This window comes from Xiphias gladius, chromosome 9 (assembly GCF_016859285.1).
Source record: "Xiphias gladius isolate SHS-SW01 ecotype Sanya breed wild chromosome 9, ASM1685928v1, whole genome shotgun sequence".
Taxonomy (NCBI): Eukaryota; Metazoa; Chordata; class Actinopteri; order Istiophoriformes; family Xiphiidae; genus Xiphias; species Xiphias gladius.
Window position 1 is genome coordinate 3,868,386 of NC_053408.1, and position 20,728 is coordinate 3,889,113.

Below are 20,728 nucleotides of genomic sequence, written 5' to 3' on the forward strand. Positions count from 1 at the left end.
CGGCGGGATGGAGTGGGAAGAGATTTATGACACAAACCCATCCAGGGTCCTTAAAACTCTGGCAAGCGCTGCTGCCACCTCTTCCTCTTTCTCCCCACCGCCCTGCTCACCTCTCTTCCTCAGGCCGTTGTCCAACCAAAACACAGAGAGAGGGAGACGGGACAGCCAATCCAGTGCGTCTGCCAAAGCAGAGCGTCACTTCACATTTGGCCAAAGCGTTCGGTGAACATGGACACCACTGACACCTTGTGGCAGTTTGTAGCGGAGTCCTGTAACAGGACTGTTTTATTAAATTAACTCATACAAATGCAAGAAGGCTGACTTACAGCTTTATAAATTCACTTGCTGTGATTTATGGCGTCCATAAAATGCACGTATATATATTAAAATTTTAAACAAGAAATTCTAAATCTCCTTACGTGTGTAAAGGGCCACTCATATTCTGTCCAAGCTACCTGTGACAGTCTTTATTCAGGGTCATAACAGGCTTCTTCTCTGTTCTACAAGGCGGTTTGGTTCGCTGCCCACAGGTCACGCCGACTGAATGCGGCTGAAGAAAAGGAAAAGTGGCCAAACAATCAGATGGGAAAAGTCAAGCAAGAAAGACAAAGAGGGGGGATCCCTTTATTCTTTTGTGTGAGCCCTGTCCCCCCTCTCCTTTCCCCTTTTCTCTGTCACACACCCATTTAAAGACCCCTAGCTGCTATTGTGGCCATAGACACCAAGACGCTATAGACAGGCAAGACATCCTATTTACCACCCAGAGTAGCAGGGGGTGAGTCTGGGGTTTGGGGTCATGCAGGAGGCAGCGGTCATCTCCCGGTCAACTACAGTAGGTCATTATTCAGCCCAAGCCAATAGCCCAGAACCGTGTCCGAGCAACCCACCCCCAATCCATTCTGCTTAATTATTATAAATGAGGGGCGGCGTAAACAGCCATCATTACAGACACTCAGTGGCATACACAAATCCACTTTAAATTGCTATTAACTTAAGGAGCTATCTGTAATCCCAGGCGTGCATTAGAAAGGAGCGAGTAGGTTTTCTTTTTATTAAATCTCATCGTCCCTGAGATATTTTCAAACGTTCTCATGCTCTGTCATGTTTCCAATTTGAAGCCAATTCACTGATTTAATTAAAAGCCCACTTGGAAAAAATGGACACTAAGTAGCCATTTCAATCTCCGGTTGTGCAGAATTATCGTCCATATTTCTCGAAGGATTTTGACAAGATTTTTTTTTTTTTGGCACGGAATCCTTATAAACTCTCCCCCCCAAAAAATAAGCATTTTCCCCCACAGATTCAGGTATTATCAGGTCATGTGTGAGGTGTTACCTGCGTGAGCAGTGAGGAGGGCTTGCTAACCTGATTGCAGATTACAGATCGTTGGCTTCTGCCTGGCAGAGGTGTTCATGTTTCTTTGTTAGGGTGACCAATGATGGAAGAACTGCAGAGAGCCGCAGTGTATTTGATGAGTCCATGTAGAGGATAAAGAGAAAGGGGGGAAAAAAAAAAAAAAAACAAGAGAGGATGCAAGCAGAAAGGCTGCTACAGGAGAGATGGAAAAAGAGGAATAGGAGGAAAGGAGGGAGGGGGCTGGAGATGGGGAAGTGGGGGGGGGGATTGTAACACCCAGGCGGCGGGTTCAGCAGCAGGGCAATGAGAGACTTCCTGCGCTCCATCACGCCCAAGGCCTGCCTCAGTCAGCTGGTGGCCGAGGAAAGATGCCTCATGTGTCAGGCTTATTAGCACTCCCCCTAGTTTGTATGCATTCGGGATTGTGTGTGAGCGTGTGGGTTTCTTCTGGGAGCATGGGTGTGTGTTTGAGAAAGGAAAAGAGGAAAGGAAGAGGAGACGCAGTCCGGATCTCTACGGAATTTTACATTTTACTATTTAAAAAAAAAAAGGTGCATTTTCTGAAGCTGTGTTTTGTTTAGGTACACGGCGGTGGCGGTGACACAACACCTGCCTCGCCCGTCGTCATTCGCCGCATCCAACCAACCTCGACTCACCTTCTCCCCGCTTCAGGCTCGGGTAGTTGTCAATCCGTCCTCTGGTCGGGAACATGAGCGATGGGCCCATCAGAATGCCACCATTAGCCAGCCCCCTGAGTGGTAAATAAACGATCGCGCCGGTACACTGCAGGTGTTGTCATGGCAACCTGCTCTCAGCGCCAGCACCGCCTCACACTCATTCCCCGCTCTCTCGGCGGAGGAGTCACCGGGAGGTTAACGAGTCAACGCGCGGCAGCCGCCACAACACGGCGCTGTTTGCCCCCCCCCCCTTGCCTCCCTCTGCTCCCACACAGAGTCGATTTGATCTGCATCCAGGTTGCAGCAAACACAGGCTCTGATACGTGTCACCTTTCGCATTCACGCAGTGTATCCTGGTCCATCTTGATAATGGGATAAAACCAGACACTTCCCAGAACTCAGCTGCTCAGGCACACCCCAGAGCATCTTGGGGGGAACATCGTCCATTTCAGATGAACACTTAACAACTTGTCCAATCAATCACAGAGCCAAAATGAGCCAAAATATGCCTGTTCTTTGCCCCAACCAGAGCATTTCAAAGCTTCACATGCAAAGTCCCACAAAAACAAATCAACCTAAAGACAGGGAAGAGGAAAACAAACAGAAGGAAGAGGACATTGAGGAGTTAGCATAGTTTTTGTCATTTGAATAATTTACTCTCCACGCCTCTTGGAATGTCCCTATTACAGCAGGTGTACTCTGGATGAACCCATTTCAAGTATGAAGAAGATGGACTCTGCACGCCTGACAGACTTCCACCGCCATTGGCACCCACTCTGTGATGTAGCAGTTGTATTAAAATGGCGGCACTGATAATCCAAAAGACCTTTCTCAGGGAGAATTTGAGACCGACTGCACAGATGGGCCGCGGAGATAAATAAAACTCTCTGTCAGTACGGTTGGTGGAATAGTGCTGTGACGCCCCCAAGGGAGAGAAAAACTGTTTCGCTCCCTCTCTCCGATGCCTCCCCCATCCGTCTGTCTCCCCTCTCCTCCTCCTCTGTTCAGATCCTCGCGAACGGGAACCAGAGCCAGCTTTGCACAACCGGGCTTTTCCCTCTGCAGTCTTATGGGGAGCATAAAAGGACCATTTCGGTCTTAACCTTCCCCTGTGTGCTGAGCCCAAACGCACACTGAATCGTCAGTCAGACTTTGTCGGAGAGCCAAGCATACTGGAGAATCCCAGTCAGAGTCAAAACGATGAGGCCTGGATGGACAATCTATTTATTGTGGCTACCTGTTTGTGCTGTAACAGCACTCGAGTCTCGTGGTTTATCACTTTCTAAGCGGTCCATCCCTCGCTGTCCAAACACCGCTCATTAGTTACAGGCCTCATTCCTCTGGCTGGAGAGAGGTGTCGTGTTGGGATGATCGTCTGAACTGTTGACAAAATGCCATTCATCATGTCAGAGTCTGTGTGTGTGTGTGTTTTTTTTTAAAAACAAGAAGCCAAGTCTGATTCCAATCTGATACACACAAGACATCGTCGGCAAACACCAAACTTTTATTTATGTGTCTGCTTACATGTGCATGTGCACGGACGTTCGGTACAGGTATGTGTGTAGTTGAGTGTTTCGTCCACTCCTCGGCGCGGAGATAAACTGTTCAGGCAGCCATTCTCAATCTGCCGGAGACGAGAGGAGAGATGAGTCGCCCGGGTCCCCGTTCCATCAGGACGGGGGAAAATGAAGGCCGGCTGGTGCCTCCTCGGCTCCTCTGCTGGGCTTTAACGCCCCTCTGGTCTCTGGCCAAATATTGATCTAGCACAGATCTAGTTAGAGGCCAACTGCCGTGATCAGACGATCATGTGGTGGTTGATGTGACTCAAGTTCCTAAAATGTTTTTAGGCACTTTCAGAGCACAGATATAAGAATGAATGAGAGGATCCGTTATTTCAGTCTCATGTGAGAGGGCTTAAATGTGCAAAAATTAGTTTTCAGATCCAGCGCAGCTGTGGAAAATATGTTGTTCTCTGTCTTTATGGACCGTAACCACTGAATATATTCACTTCCAATTACTGTCCTGATTATTTAACTGAGTATTAACTGAGTAACCATTTCATTGTGTATCAGGAGTGTATAAAAAATTAATCTAACATGGATTTTATTTTGATTCTCTCAATGATTATTAAATGCAACATAAAATCCCTATTTGATCTAATTAATTTTGATACTTCCAAAAAGTATAAATACACAAATGTAAATTGTAAAAAGCAACCTATCTGATTCAGGCAACTATTTAAATCTCACAATAAAAAGAGTGACATTTATTTTAACGGCAGCTCAGTGGGTTGAAATTATATTTTCACCATCCTCTTGTAGGACAAACTGTTTCCTCCTATTTATTCAGCCATTCAAAACAAGGACTTTTATAGTGTTGTAAACAGCAGGTAAGTGGTCATGTTTCACCCACAAGGAAGAACCTTAATTTTATCTTTATTATCCGATTAAATAAATTGAAACGTAATGCATCAAGATACATTTGATGTTTTATTTATTTTGAACCCTAATTGTTCGGTCTGTAAAACGTCTATCAGACACTGCAGGAAATACAAACTGATTTCCTGAAACTGCTTAGTGTGTTTTAGCAGCTGTCAAAAAAGCCTAAAGGTATTTATTTATGTTGATGCCAAACAGATAGAACTGTCTCAGAACAAGAATTTGTTTACCTTTTTGAGGTTTTATGTTTTCAGTCACCGTCTTGAGTTACAGTGAATTTAATCTAATGTTAATAGCACTGTTTACTATACACACTTCCATTTCTTTCCCTCCTTAAAGGGGCTTTTTGAGGTGTTTTTATTTATCCGAATGGAGGGTCTAACAATAGAGGGTGGCAGATTGTAAAGCTCCTTGAGGCAAATATGTGAATTGTGACGCTGGGCTTTATAAATCAATACCGGCTCGATTTTATTTCATACATGGAAAACTCAGATCCTGTTTCTGTTTCCTTTAATCACAGTACAAAAGTTTTGTAACAATTAGTCTGGGAAAAAAAAGGCAGGCGGTCTTTATGGCTTTTCAGCAGCTACAAAAATCAGTTTTAGTTTAGACACTCACTGTCTCAATCGTTGTGTTTTCCCCATTTTTGAATGAAAACCCTCCTGGTTAATGCGCCCCAGTGCCTATCAGAATATCGCACATGGCTGTTTTGTTGGTGGGATCTTGACTTTGCTGGTTTTCCTCTGCTAGAGTTGAGTTTCTACAGTACAAGGGCATTTTTAATTTTATGATTTTAGTAGCCACTGAAAAGAACAGGAGCCAAATATAATTGCAGTTCAAATCATTCGAATGGTTGTTCCTGTGTTAATAATATGAGATAAACCTTACATTGAAATCAAATAAAAATGTGAGATGGGTGCTTGATCCTGCTTCGTTTACTTGTTCTCTGCCCCCTCGAGGACTTACCGTGCTTAATTTGTTCGTTTTGGGTGCAGGAGTACAACATTTACGGCTGGTGGGTCGGCGAGCTGAACGGCACCGTGGGTATCGTCCCCAAGGATTTCCTGCACCCTGCTTACATCCTCTGAGCACCAGCAGGTACAGAAGTACTCTCTTATCATCAGCATTATGGACCATTACTGTGGCCTAATACACAGAAACGGTCCCCCTGGTACTCATCCAGATTGCCATTGAGGTATATTCAGACGTTGACCTGCCATTTATGGCATCTGCTGGCTAGAAGAAGTACTGCATAAAGCAATCTGAACGCTGAAATGGGTGAGAGTAAATATGTGCAACAAAAGCATGATTACAGTGTCAGTTGTCGTATTTAAGAAAATGATTCCGTAATAGGCGCAGCTTAAAATGAATACTGAATTATTAATGCCTGTTTCTCTGATAGTGTGTTTCTTTTTTTTTTTCGTCTACAGAGCTGCTGCTGCTCATAAATCTGGCCATGAATTTCACAGACAGCCCTGTCAGATAATCTTTTGTAATTTGAAAATTATTCTTTCTCACAAGACTGTAAAATACATCATATAAATCTGCTGCAGTAGCACTTATTTATGTACATTATAACCCATTTGTGAATGGTCCTGCCTTCGATATCGGTGCGCAAACTGGAGACGAAGCGGTCGATTAATCAGTCGGTCGACAGAAAGTGACGCGACAACAATTTTGATAGTTATACATCATTTGTTTTTTTAGGAAAAAAACTAAAACATTCTCTGGTTGCAGCTTCTCAAATTTGAGGTTTTATATGATTATAAATTGAATATATTTGGCTTTTGGACTGTTAAAACTTTTAATGAGCATTTTCCTCTAATTTTTTTTTTTTTTTTTTTTTTAGCATTTTAGGGACTGAACAATTGACCAGATAACCGGAGAAATTAAGCAGAAGATTTGATAATAAAAATAACTGTTAGTTGCAGCCCCGGTACAAACTGAATAATCATTGTGGACTGATACATTTATCGATTCACTGGTTAAAATGAGCGATATGTAGATTGTTAGTGAATTGTAAATGATTTCCTGTTAGTCTATACGTTGTTTCATCACTGACATAAATATATTTTTTTAAATCACAATGCTTGTGTCTCCTTTTTCTGTTGAAATCCAGTGTGTGGTCGTTAAAGTCGCTGTTTCATTTTCACACACTAGGTGGCAGGATTTCTCCAATAGCTGGTATTAAAACCAGGAGATCTGTTGGATAAGACAGATGTTTCAGCATCAGAAAAAAATACAGAAATAAACAAACAGTCACCTGTAACACGGTAAACAAGAAAAACTATTTATTTGACATTAAAATTAGATTATAGTTTGTTTGTTTACATGGACACATCACTCAGGTTGTTATCATTGCCCTTGTAGATCCATGTTATAAAATAGAGGCTTCCTTAGAAGCAGGGGCATTTGTCTCTGAACATTGTTTTAAAAAACAAAGGTTTTAAAGCAACTCAAATGTGAAAAAAACAAAAACAAAACAAAAAAACCCCAAGTAGTCATTTACAATGCAGAGAGAAAGCCAAACCCAGAACTGTGCAAGCGAACTACAACAACACATCCCATGACAGTTGAGGATTATTGAAATTCTACAGTCAGTTATGATGGAAACACTGATCATCAACGGTTAAAAATAACAATTCAATATCGCTAGCTTTGCCACAAAAACATGTAAAGGCTCATTTCTATGTGAAACGGCGCAATAAACTGTGGGTCCCTTTTTAAAAGCAACAAGACGAATCAGAATCACGGGCAGCAGTAGTGTGTGGGAGCCATGTCGAGGTCCAACTGCAGCCATCTTACACAAGCTTCAGACTAGGTGGAAATAACACTCCCGGATCTTAAAATACCACAAGCATACTCTTCTGAATGTGGGCTTTAGTTTAAAACTAATTATACTGACCTCACTTCAACTGCAGTTAGTTAGAAAAGAGGCAGGCAGTGTTGTAAAAATTAATGTACATAGCTCCTGACATGAAATAAATAAATTAAAAAAAGAAATTCACAGTTCACAGATAAAGATTAGTGTTCATAAACCATGGTGTCACTGTAAAGGTGTGGTTCATCCATTTCTCCTTTAGGGAGTTTTAATGCTTCCAAAAAAAAAAAAGAAGAAGAAGAAAGAATTGAAAATGTTAGATAGAAATTACAAGATCACCTATTATTATCAAGATGACAATAATGGAAAGGTGTCGATGTCTAGTGCAGAGTGGTTCCCATTTGTTATAATTTTATTTTGAGACAATTTGTTAGGTTTAAATTAGGGTCAGCGCTTGCTTTTATTGTAGCCACACTAAAAATTTTTGTTCCGAGAATTTGTTTATGAAATCAAAGATTGAAAACATGACCAAATATTCATTCTTGCTTTGTTGGGCTGAAACGTTTTTCCTTAGGCACGGTGTCTGTTAAAGGACCGGTGTGTAATCAGATGAATGAACCAACTGAATGCCCCTCCCCTCTCCCCTCCCTTTTCAAGCGTGTAGGACAAACTACGGTGGCCTTCGAGTAATGTAAAAAAAACTGAGAGGCCCTCTCTAGAGCCAGCGTTTGGTTTATCCCTTCTGGGCTACCGTAGAAACATGGCGGTGCGACTTGGCGGGCTCCGTGGAAGAGGACAAAAACACAACGATTCTTGGTTTCCGGGGATTATACGCTAATGAGAACGTAAATCTTAATATTATATTCCATTTCTGCCAATAGATTCCCCCTAAATCCTACACACTGGTCCGTCAAAGGACAGTTCCGCAATTTTCCAAGTCTGCTTGTAAACACCAGTCAGCTGGCAGTTTGAACATTAAAACAGCTTTTGCTTGCTGTAATGGTTCCTCCCGTTCATAACGGCATATTTAAGTAATCCCTTTCTAAAGCGCTTCCAGTGTAAGTGACAAAACCCACAGTTCCTCGTTCTGTGCAAAAATATATTCCAGAGTTTATATCACGTTAATATGAGGTAACAAAGATTACGGTCTTTTTAGTACGAAATTCCCTCCGTGTTTCCACAGACGGTGTTTAACTGTTGCAGTGGAAGGACAGTAACACAAAGAGGGGAATTTCATCCTAAAAAGGCTGTAACTTTAGAAACTATCCACGTAATCTGACCGCTGAAATCTCAAAATAGTCTCAGACTAATTTGTTCGGAGAGTTTGAGCAGGAGGAATGATTTCAGCGAGCGACACGTGGCCCAGTGTTCATACAGACACCCGACTATTGTTTTTAGACAGACTTGAGAAACTCTGAACCTATCCTTTAACCGCGCTGCGTATAAAAAAACATGATCAGAGCAGTGTGCGCTAAGAGGTGAGGTCACTACACGTTAGCTTAGCCTCCGTCCAAACGTTACCAAACCGGTTTAATGTTGATCTCTGATATCTTTTGTCAGCAGACGAAGCAAGCCGCCCTGGGTTGGTGACAAATCAGCGATCAATTATACACTGCATCATAAGCAGGCATGAACATCGAAACGTGCCGATGACAGGATTGTTTGAGCAGCAGAACTTGAACTTACATCTTAGGATTCAGCAGGACAATTGTTGACTTAAATTTTGTAGAGATTTTCATGGGATTCACATCAAGTGAAGCTGTGCGTGATTCTCTGTCCTTAAACAATAATCCTTCCTCCTGTTCATACTGGCCCGAGAGCAGTAAGTGATTTCAATCTAAGTGATGGAGGACAAAATCTCCAGTCCTTGTTTGACAAATCGAGTGGGTGTTTATCAAAGTTAGTCTTTTTAAGCACTGAATTCCCTCGTTTTCCGACTGTGCCTTCACTGGTGCTCTACAGGGAAACACTGTCTGGAGTGAAACTGGTGTTAAATAGACTGTAACTTTGCAAGATACCCACAGGATTTGTCCAACTCACGACCACAGGAGCCTCATGTTAGCTGAAGCTGAACTTCGTAAGGCATTTGTCCGCTATCGCTTCCAAGTGAACCCCATTAGGAAGGCATCTCGCGATGGTCAATATGGACGGCAGGAACGATTACAGCAACCGAAATTTCTGTTTATTTTGTCAATAAAATGTCAGAAAATAGTGAAAAATTCCTCCCATAATTTCCCACGGGCCAAGGTGACATCGTCAGATGCCTTTTCGTGTCAGACCAACGGTCCAAAATCCGGAGATAATCAATTCATTATCGTGTATGAAAAAGAAAAGCATCGGATCCTCGCATTTGGGAAGCTGGCAGCACCAGCATTTTTGCTTAAAAATGAGTAAAACAATTATCCGATCATCAGAGTGGTTGCAGATTAATTTTCTGTCGATCAACTGAGAGTCGACGAGTGACTCTTAATCACAGACTGTACAAGTTGTTAAAACACAAAATGTGGACCTATCCCTTTAATTCAAGTGTACATGTCTCTGTCGTGAGTTGTCCCTCAAATGTTTCATTATCTGAGAACCCTGCAAAATAAAATGACTCTGTATCTGTTTACACGGGAATAAAACCTCTAGTTCTTTAGACGTGGTCAGGAAACCAGATTTTCATTAATCCAACTAAGATGCATGTATCGTTTTGTGAACTTGGGCACCCTCTGCTGTTCCCAAAAAAGCCAATCATTGTGCACAGCAGAGGAGAAAAGCAAGTGTTCAGTGTACCTGAGTGTAAATGAAAATATACATTTTAAAATTAGATATACACTATTTGAAAACAAGTTATGCCTACAACATGACTGACTGGTATCTTAAATATAGAATGCTTCTGTCCTTGTTTGACACTATCACTGGATCATCCACGCTGTGAAGACGGTATATAACGTACACATTATTTGTAGCAGAACACAACACTCACTAGGTATGTTGTTTATCAGCGTGTGATTGAATGCGTCTTTGGCAGAGGACAACTCCCACCATCCATTGTTCTAGCTCAGCAGTCCTCATACGGGCTGTGTGGTCTCGTGGACTCTAGGTGTCGTTGCAGCTGTTCAACTAACGCACCTGCACCTCGTGAGTGTCCTCCGAGGCGTCCAAAGACAGCGAGGACAGGGTTTCCTGCTCCGTACATTTACCATCAGCTACTCCGGGCGCGCTGCTGGTCTCCAAGATGCTGAAGTCGCCACTTTCAGTCAAATCTAAACCAGCTACAGTTGAGTTAAGGTCCAGAGATGTCATATATTGCAGGTCCTCATCCTCCGGGGGAGAAATGTCCTGTTTTTCCACGGGGAATCCATTCATCTGTAGGTCTAAAATGTTCCTGCTGGAGGCTTCCACTTCTAACCAGCGAGAGACCTCCGCGGGAGAAGCTTTCATGTAGCCGTTCGCAGCCTGGATCGGGTCCTCGGTCTCGTCACAAATGCTTTCCTCGTCGCTGACCTTGACAATGCTCTCATTGGAGGATGGCAGTGAGCGGCTGTCCTCATCGCTCTCATCTTTGGTCCCAGCCAAATCCACTTCTTGTTCAACTTGCTTTTGGTCCATTTGTGGAACGGTGTCACCACTTTCCACCTCTGGGACACTGTTCACATTGTCACTTTCTGCATGGGTTTCTGACTGAAGTGATGTCTCCTCTTTCCTTCCAGATTCACAACTTTTTTCGCTGTCTGGCTCTCCTTGCCCGTCTGACTTAATTAACTCCTCCCGACAGCCGGCATCTGAAACGGGACCCTCGGTCCTGTCATCGTGTTCGAGACCATTAACCTCGGATATGATGTGGTTTTCTAAAACCTGCTTCTCAGAGCAGACGACTTCCAGAACGTCCTCCTCAGAACTACCATCTCTTTCTATAACCTGTTCCTCAGAGTCATTGTCCTTCAAATCTATTATGGCTACAGAATTCATGCATTTCTCTGGCTCACAGGTGACCTTTTCTATATTTGCCTCCCCAGGACTGTCCAACTGATCAGCCTTCACCTCCATTTCTGAATGGTGAACAACCTTTGCTTCTTTATCTAATGTAATAATGTTTTGCACTCCCTCTTTCTCTCTACGCTCCTCCTCAAACACACTATTCTCCCCACAGTTCTCCTCAAAGCCGGTCCCCATGGGCGAGTGCACCTCCACTGGTGTCTGTATCTGACAGCTCCTCTGCTGAGTCGGTTCTGCAAGGCCGAGGCTCTCGGGGTCATCCTGGTTGTCACCCAGAAAAAAGGTTGCCTCTGTCGGGCCACAGTCACACTCAACAACAGCCTCTAGATGGTTGTTCCTCTGAGCGACCTTTATTGAGGATTTCTCCTTGTGTTGTAACTCAGCCGTGTCCTTACCGCAGAGCTCCAGTAAACCTGCTAGAGGGTCAGAGTCTCCACATGAGAGAAGCTGAGGGCTGAAAGTCTCTTTAGCTTGTAGGCACGGTTGATGAGGAGCTGGGCTGTGGAGTGGGAGAGAAAAAGATTTAACCATTAAAACCAGTCCCTTAAAATGACTGGTTTGACATTTTGGGGAAATTTCTTTATTCACTGTCAGGCCGAGATTTAGATGAGAAGATGGATAGCATGTCTCTCATGTCTGGGTGCCGAATATGAAGCCACAGCCAGCAGCTGGTTAGCTTAGCTTAGCATAAAGACTGGAAACAGGTGGATAGAGGTAGCCTGGCTCTGTCCAGTGGTAACAAAATCCACCTTCCAGCGCCTCTAATGCCACCTTCACATCATGTGGGATGGATGGCAGAGATGGGAAAGATTCCCACGTTAAAGACTGGTGAGTGTTCACATCATCAAATTACAGAGGAGGTTGTGTGAGGGTAAAAAATACTTCACTTGCAATATACCACTACAATTACTATATATAATAGTATTACTAAGCCCCAAGGCGGATATACAATGTGAAAAATCGACATCAACACTATTTACAAGTCAGAAACTTGTCATTAACAATAACTCTGATATCACATAAACACGGCATAAAGCTCAATTAACACATTATATCTCGTTTGTTTAATCTGTAGGGAAACTGAAGTCGTCAAGCTGTGGTTTTACCGGGGGATTACGTACAGGACGATTACTTGGCCAAGCAGGTGCTGGCAGGCAGAGTTTGTTACGTTTGTGCTGAGTCAGGCTAGCCGTTTCCCCCGGTTTCCAGTCTTTAGTGCTAAGCTAAGCCAACCGGCCGCTGACTGTAGCTTCAGCGTACAGATACGAGAGTGGTATTGATCTTCTCATCTAACTCTCAGCGAGAAAGTGAACGAGCTTGTCTCCCAAAACGTCTAACTATTCGAAACCTTTAATTTGAAGCTGTAATTCATTTGCTAATGGCTCAGAATATATCATTCATCCCTGTATTAAGCAGTGTTTTTAGATTAACATTGAATCTAATGACTCTCTAATGTGAAAGGGGTTGGTAGTAACATCGGATCCTTGAGAATCAACAGCCAAACATGCAGAATAATTTAGATCCCTCACTGCAACGGTAGTATGAAAGTTCCTACACAAATCAGCTTAAATAAACCTGAATTTAGACAGTAAGGGATGATGCAAAGGTAAAAGGTTATTTCTACATAATTAGCTATATGTCAGTGGTTTAGATCCCTCCCCCGTACCTCTCCATGGACTCGTAAGAAACGGTCAAACTTGGCTCCTTGATGGAATCGTCCTCCTGAGCCTGAGCCAAGCCCCAGTTGGACGAGGCGTAGGTGAGGATGGCGTCGGTCACAGAGTAGGGAGTGTGGCCCTGGACGCAGTCCTGGATGTGACCGACTGGCAGCTGGGTCTGCAGGAAGAGGTGGAGCTGGCTGTCGGACAGGCATACCGTCGTGTTCACCACTCTGTCAGGACAAAGATATTTAAAAAAAAAATTATAGTTATCAGACACATAGCGTATCTGTAACTTTTACAGCAGATCAAATGGTGAGGGTTTTTTTTTTTTTTTTTAAAGAAGAAGGATAAGATAAAGAACTGACTTGTCCAAGAAAGCCTGAAGTCCTTTCCTCCTCCTCTCCAGAAAGTCCTCATTGCTGAAGGAGAAGAAGGATTTTCCTGGAAGGTCTGGGACTGGCCTAGAGGGATGACAACAAGCAAGAAGGCTTCATTCTCCGTTTGTAGATTACAGCTTAGTTGCTCCAATAAATGTCGTACAGAGGTTAAAGAAAACTTTGGAAAGTCCTGCAGCCAAATCTGCACCCAACAATATGTTCTCTTACGATATAGGTAACGTCACAAGAATGACCCAGTGGAAGCTCGGGGAACAAAATTAGTGTTTTTTTTTTTTAGTTTTTTTTTTTTTTTAACTGGTATGAGATCATTTACAAGGTGCATCATTTTCTAAGTACTTCATCGACCAAGACAGCTTTGAAGAAGTATTAACTGATCTTTTTGGCTGCTTGCTGCTAATTTAATTGAGGTTTTATGCAAAAATAAATAAAAATAAATAAATAAATAAAATAAAAAAATCACACTCTTCGCCCCTCATCACTATGGTCAATCGACAGCGATTCTAAACATAAACTGTATTTAACAGTGTATTTGGCCGATTACATTACATTAATATTACATATAACATTAAGGAAAGCATACAGCTGGAACAACAATCAGTGCAACACATCCAGGAATCACTCAGAATGGTAGAGGACTAGTTCACTATCAGGACGATTTTCAACACTGCTAATAGATGGAGCAGAGTTAAACAACAACTCATTTGATTAACGATATAATAAGGTCCTACAGTCTAGTCTATATACTCCAAGTCACCATAGTTACAGAGACATAAATGGGAGACTACACGAGGGCTGCAGAGGCGTACCTGTCCACGGTCACTAGATGGCAGTGTGGCCACACGGTAAACAAGGCATTCAATTTGACATTTTATAACTCAGTCATTTAACATCACACAAATATGGGATTTTTTTTTTTTACTAATTTCCATAACAACATTTGGTGAGTAATATTAACTGGATTTCTGAATAGTTGGAGAGCTATATTCAGGTTAATTAATTCTTTGCCAACCATATGTCAGTTTGTCGAATAAGGACTTTGACTCGGTTCCACGAGCACTCGTCTTGTCCTCCTCGTGAAATTCACAGCCTCGCTAACCCCAAAAGGTTGTAAAAAGAGTTCACGTCCTGGCATTCATTTCATTGCCAGATGAAAACATCTGACCTTTTCAGGTTGAGGAAGGGTATTTCCTTCTTCTGTTCAATGTTAATCCTGCTACTTTTATTGTGGGAGGTGAGAAAGTACTCTGGAAAGTCCGGGGAGTCTTCTGATAAAGTTTATTCAACCCACCTTGTCCTTTAGCGGAGTCCACGAAGTGAGTTGAGAGGGCCGTTTGGCAAAGCCCCCTTATCTCTCCGTGGAATGTAATAAACAAAAGGAAAGTCCTCACTACGGGGGGGGGGCACATTCCAATATGTTTTTTACCAAGTTTCGTTAGTTTATTTCTTTTTATTCATTTAAGAAAATGTGAAATTTATGAATATGTATTTATAAAACTTTGAGTATCTATGGACAGATGTCATAATTCCTATCAGTAAGTGATAATTGATCATTGAGTTCCAGCAGGTTATGTTAATCAATAGACATGAACACGTGTTTTGTGTTGCACTATGACACCGGAGATTTAATTGATCATTCGTCTATAGCTGAATGAAAGTACTGTTGTCGACACAAATCTGTCATGGTCAGATGGACCAAATTATATAATGTACCTTTGTGATTTATCCTCTAAGTTTATTGGACTGTTCAAATAGTGTGCCTCTCTTCATGCTGGGGGAAGATTAGATGTTGCATAAGCTCACATTTACTGGGATTTCAACAAGCCCTGTGTTTACATTGTTGTCTGGGCTGTTTAGTGAAAATAGTGTAAAGGTTTTAAAAAAGTACGAAAAGCAGGGCTTGATTTTCATTAGAGGGCCGAATGGTTGTGTTGGGAGGGTCAGAATTGGCCCACGCGCCTCTTTTTGCCTGTCACTGACATACACACATTAATTTGATCCATTGTTAATATAAAAAAAAAAAAAAAAGATTACGCTCTCTACTGTCTTCTTTGGAAAGAGAGAATACAAGAGCAGGACTATCTGCTCACTCTTCACAACTACTTACACCAAACCAGCGTTCTTCTGCAGCTTCTTCTTGAGCCAGACGAACTCACTGTAGCGCCGACGCACGCAGGACGTCTTGGCTGTGAAGGCTTTACTGTTGGTCTGGGAAGGACAAAATACACGATTTGTGTACATTTACTTATGCAGTAGGGGCCAACAGGCTTGAGACCCACAAAGTAGGGGGAGCTGGAAAATATTAAGAGGCCGACTGACATATTTCTGTTTTTGTCTTTTCACAGGATTTACTGACCATAAGAAAATTATAACATAAAACCAGCCTTATCCTTTATTTTTACAGTTGACTTCAATTACTTTACAATGACCTGTGCCAGTTTTCTGACTTATGTTGTGACTAGAATGACTCATGCTTCAGCTGTTTCAGCTGTTGCTGCGCTGATGGCATGGCAGAACTAAAGCGCTTTCACATGCCGTTGGTTCCTGTGACGTGTGACAGAGTCCACTCAAACAAGCCACCTCCTGACAGGCCATAATCAATTACAGCACTGGCTGCATTGGTTCATTTCCCACGTCATTAAAAGCAGACGAACAAATTCCATTAGAGGATAAAAGTCGTGAGAAGCGTGGTTTCTTTATTGCGCCTCCTCCACCGTCTAAATCAAGCCATTGCCCTGAAGTCACAATAAACAGAATTTGAAGGCAGGTCAAGGAAAAGAAATATTTTTAAACAAAAATGTCAGACATTTCCTAATTCCGGCTTCTCGAATGTGAGTATCTGATGTTTTTCTTTGTCACATATGACAGTAAACTGACTCTCTTTTGATTTTGGACTGTTGGTCGGACAAAACAAGACACTTGAGGACGTCAGCTTGGGCTGTGGCAAATTATAAACGGGCATTTTTCACTATTTTCTGACATTTTACAGACAAAACAAATAACAATCCGTGGATTAAAAACCAGTAGGAAATGATTAGAAAAAAAATAAAATACCAAATGAAATTAATTTAAATTTATTTCAAATTTTTGTCATTACTTCCTGGCAGTACATAATGATCATTCATAATAATATAATTAATTAATTATTAAAAAAAAAAAAAAAAAGGATGGATGAATGGATGGCTACATTAACCGATTAAAATTACTAATTAATTTAACTGATTCAGAGGTCTGGAACTACAGTACTGGGGATTTTCCAGACAGGTTTTGCTAAAATCACATACAAAAACCTTTCATAATTAATGTTGCTGCGTATGGCAGGCTAGAAAAAATACTTAGGACATTTGTAAATTAAATGTAACACTTTTTAATACCTTCTAAGGCATTTTTGATGAGGAAAATGTTTTAGATTGTTTATAGTTTCTGCACAGTGACAGGCCATAAAAGCTGTGAAGTATTTTCCTGGGAGCCATTTGTGGGGCTGAGATGAGCTGAAATAACAAGAAAAGCCACTTGTTTGGACTTTCTGGGATTCTAACTCTGACATTGTGCAGATTTACGGCTCACATTTATTCATGCAAAGCAGTAACATATTGACCGCAAGCAAAATGCTGCAAGATCATGTGAGGTCAAATGATGTCTAACAGTTTCATGAGTCAACACCCACGCAACGCATCCGTCTGGGCACGGGGCCTTACTGCTGACACGGCATTCCTCAATACAGCCCGCTGCCTAGACGACAACATCAACTCCTGTCCAAACAAAATGTAAGGAATCTATCTGCTGCAAACTCAGGGGTTTCCAAAGGTTACGTTCCAGGCTATTTACAGTTGCTATTGTAGTCTAAGATAGGCATAATAGAAAACTAAGTTTGTAGATAAGGGGCAAAAACTACGACACTGGTGTACAACTACCGGTAATACTTATCTGGCAGAAAACTCCCTCTAAGTATCATAACATTGCCTTGTTTTAGGGCAAGGCATGTTTGTCTGTGCGCCAGCTTTCAACCACAAAGGCTAGCAAAAGTGCAGTCTAGGATATTTTTCAACAATAACACATCTTTCATCTATTTTTATATTTAGGTACTTTTTTAGTCCTAGGGAAAGCTCACGTGTTGTAGCAGCACCATAAAAACACATTAAAAAAAACCATCATCATCAAATCATTTGCTATTATACTGGAATTTTGTGTCAATACTCACATGTAGGAATATTTTATAGTCCACGTATGAATTCCAAGAGCCTTCGTTCTGAATGCGGGGATCTTGGACCCGCACGGCAACAAACTCCTGAGGGACAGAAACAAAGTCACATTTGCTGAAGTTTAAATGAAAAATAAAAAAATAAAATAAATTTAAAAAAAACTGCTGTGGTGTTGGTGATCATGAGTTTCTGTGTGATCTACTGTATCATGGTTAAACTAACAGACTGAGATCTTTATTACTGTGCAGGCACGATATGAGCCTCGTCTACACAGAGATGAAATTCCTGAAATGCTTTTGAACACATCAATGGAGATAGTGTTCTTTGGCGTTTATAAAGTGGAAGTTTGTTTAAAACAGAAAAAAAAAAAAAGGTGTTAATTTATTTTTAGGTTTCAACAAAAGCAGAACTCATGTAAGAAATGAATCTTCTGATCTAAGGTAAAAAAAAAAAAAGAGAAAGAAAGAAAAGTTACTTACATCTTCTTCGTGATTCCTGTCCATCCTACCGAGTACAGCACTGCACGCACAATAAAGAGGAAATCAATGAGGAGAGATTTCGATAAACTGGGTCAAGAGCTCAAATTGTGTACATTTTTTATAGTGTTGTCATGAGTTGATGACTCATCCTCTAAAAGAGAAGCTGGAAATGCAGCTAAAACCAACTGTGTCACTCTCACAGGCATTTCTCTTTACCACCCGGCAAGAGGGAAGTTACTCAGATTGTTGGGAGCTTTTCCAGAGAGTAACGAGCACTCGCCTCTCCTGGTCTTACAGCAGGTTGTGGAGTCTCTCTATAGCTTTGTAAAATTCTCCATGGGCTGTTTATTAGCCACGTGCTGTACAGCTGGTGAGACCAAGATTCATTTAAAACCAACAGTCAGTCTAACTCATCCGTCATAAGCCTGGTGAAACCATGCCGTCGTGTTAACTATTGGTACCAATACCAATAATCAGCAGTGGAATACTAGCGAGGACTGGCATATGCCAATAAGGGCTGCAACCAACAGTTGTTTTCATCAACAAGCGATCTGTTGACTGTTTGTTTGGGGTTTTTTTTTAATTAATTGATTGACTGTTTACTGTGAAATGTCAGAAATGTCTTCAAACTGCTTTTTTTGTCTCACCAACAGCCCCCCAAAGACATTCAACACCAGCGAAAACAGCCAGTCCTCCCATTTAAGAGCCTGGAACTGACTTTCACCACCTTCTTGCCCTCCAGCCACTGGTAATAAGAGGTGCAACCACGGATGGGTTTACCGAATGGGCCGAGAGGACACAGGCGGGAGCTCCTGTTGGAAACCGCTGACATTTCCGGTCGGAAAAGTCAATCAAAAGGACCAGAAAGAGACACACAACAACCGGAGAGAGAAAAACAACGGCTGTCAAGAGACGTAAATGACCACAGGGAAACACCAAAGAGCTACAAAGAGATGCAAAATGACCACAAAGAGATTAAAAATAATAATACAACCACAGAGACAAAGAACAAACAAAAAAAAACAGACAAAAGTTACCACAAAGGGCATGTTCGCGTCACTTTGCTTCTCTTTCAGACTGGGTTTCTTGCTCCTATTTAGGGGGGCGTGGGGGCCTTTAACTTTTGGTTTCCCAGGGGCCCGCTGTCTCACAATCCGTCCGCGCTTGTAACACTTCTTCCTGCATCAGAACCCGACCCCGAGTGCTCTTGCTGCGCTGGGACTTTGTCCCGCCGTGGGCTGCGTGTCTCGACCCCCTTCGAACGGTGGAAATGACCGTCGGAGACACGCAATGTTTGACAGCCGGTGAGGGGCGTGAAGTGTCCCGCCACTTCGGGCTGTACTAAGTAACTGAGAGCGACGCAAAAAATAAAGTGCCAATTAAATCCCCGGTTAAGAGACGCGGTTGACAAGTAATATGACCCGACGACTTTTTAAAGAGGAGTTAAGTCTGGTGTCACAGTCGGGCTAAAGCAAACGTCAGCTAAAGGCTAATCCTCGTCGACAACCACTTACTTTCATGAGGTGTGTGCTAGCTGCTGTGGTGGTATCCAGCCGGCCGCTGTCGGTGTTGTCCAGCCTGTCGATGTTTCTTGTTTTATTCAAGAATAAAGTCCACAAACACGGACGCTTGTTGTTCCGACCTGCCCAAGGCTCCATTTCGCAAGTCACAAGCAGCGCTGCGACGTCACGACGTCACGTAACGGCTTCCGGGAGCGTGCGCGGGGGGGCGTGGTTTTAAATGACAAAAATATGAATAATAATGATACTAATTATAATATGAATAATAAATATATAAATCGCCTGACATTTATTATTTTCTATGGTAGTTCATATACACCCAAAGTAAGAAATTCGTGCCACAAAAAAAATAAATGTTCGTTAGCAAATAATTATGTAATTATGATATAATAAGTAAAAATTATGAGAGACCTAGTTAAAGTTATGATATACGTAGTCAAACGTCTGAGGTAATAGGTTAAAAATATGATATATTAAGTCAAATTATGAGAAAATTAATCAAAATTATGACATAACTAAGTTAAAGTTCTGAAATGCTAAGTTAAAATCATGAGGCAGGGGGGCGAAAATGGATCCGTACTGTGAGACAGATGGGAACTCAAAGTTCGAGTCATGACTCCGGGGAGTCCAGGTTCTTCATCCTGCACTGCTACAGTCATTATAACTTACCCCCTGTTCGGTTATTTGGGATTTCTGTCGTATCACAAGACCTCACACCCCTCTATCTACACACCTTACATCACTTACACTCTTCCCCGTACGCATACCTGTACACACCTGCGTGTACTGCACTGTACACAGATTCGTGGTTGTTCTCAACACTCGCCTGTACAATCTGAATGAAGCACCTTTGCCATATCGATGCAGAACAAACTTTCACTACCAGTCTACAGCATTTAACCCGTCACTGTACAAAGACTGAGCTAAAAGTATGGTTCTAGTTTCAGGTCCGTTTGTGTATAAACATCTTTATCTTATATTTACGTTTATTTTTATATATTATTTATTTGCGATAATCGACTAAAAATCCCTTCATAAATTGTAATATTCATCACAGTTTTTTTTTTTTTTTTTAAACAAAGAACAATTCATCCATATTTCAAAATCAACTCTGGTACCAGGACACTGACGACGTTTGTCTCCCACGGAGAAAACTTTGTCACTCAAAACAAACTGACCTAAAAAAATAAATAAAAAA

At 41.9% G+C, this 20,728-nt stretch overlaps 2 protein-coding genes across 7 annotated transcripts in view; one reads left to right on the forward strand and one right to left on the reverse strand.

The window, feature by feature from the left end:
* skap1 (src kinase associated phosphoprotein 1) overlaps window positions 1–6,224 on the forward strand; it is a 31,884-nt gene extending 25,660 nt beyond the window's left edge. Inside the window, exons 12-13 of one of the 4 annotated variants that reach the window (XR_005708078.1) lie at window positions 5,467–5,749; window positions 5,902–6,224. Coding sequence is in view for 3 of the 4 variants with exons in the window: in XM_040134615.1 (XP_039990549.1) it covers window positions 5,467–5,559 (93 nt within the window). In the remaining variant the exon portion in view is untranslated. Of the gene's footprint in view, window positions 1–2,722; window positions 3,418–5,466 lie in introns of those variants that run through there. The other 3 variants (XM_040134615.1, XM_040134614.1, XM_040134616.1) reach the window with 3 other exon arrangements.
* A 184-nt stretch (window positions 6,225–6,408) lies between these two features.
* On the reverse strand, window positions 6,409–19,687 carry snx11 (sorting nexin 11). Of its 3 annotated transcripts, XR_005708085.1 has the most exons (8): window positions 19,525–19,687; window positions 18,011–18,050; window positions 17,531–17,617; window positions 15,437–15,537; window positions 13,300–13,395; window positions 12,940–13,164; window positions 10,261–11,772; window positions 6,409–6,673 (listed from the first exon to the last, which is right to left on the reverse strand). XR_005708085.1 is itself a non-coding variant. In XM_040134657.1 (7 exons), the coding sequence occupies exons 2-7, from the start codon at window positions 18,032–18,034 to the stop codon at window positions 10,398–10,400; spliced, it is 1,908 nt and encodes a 635-aa protein (XP_039990591.1). In that variant the 5' UTR covers window positions 18,035–18,050; window positions 19,525–19,687; the 3' UTR covers window positions 6,746–10,397. The 3 variants fall into 3 exon arrangements, 2 of the variants coding, with proteins under 2 accessions (XP_039990591.1, XP_039990592.1); XM_040134657.1 differs by lacking the exon at window positions 6,409–6,673 and having other exon boundaries at window positions 6,746–11,772; XM_040134658.1 differs by lacking the exons at window positions 6,409–6,673; window positions 19,525–19,687 and adding an exon at window positions 19,048–19,379 and having other exon boundaries at window positions 6,746–11,772.
* Window positions 19,688–20,728: the final 1,041 nt, after the last annotated feature.

What these genes read in the sequence shown, in the direction of transcription:
- snx11 (XM_040134657.1), bottom strand. Translation starts at nt 18,034, where the DNA reads ATGGACAGGAATCACGAAGAAGAT. An exon ending in ACAGGAATCACGAAGAAGAT is followed by an intron (nt 17,618 to 18,010) that starts GTAAGTAACTTT and finishes TCTGTCCCTCAG; the next exon opens with GAGTTTGTTGCCGTGCGGGT. An exon ending in TCTTACGAGTCCATGGAGAG is followed by an intron (nt 11,773 to 12,939) that starts GTACGGGGGAGG and finishes CCCACTCCACAG; the next exon opens with CCCAGCTCCTCATCAACCGT.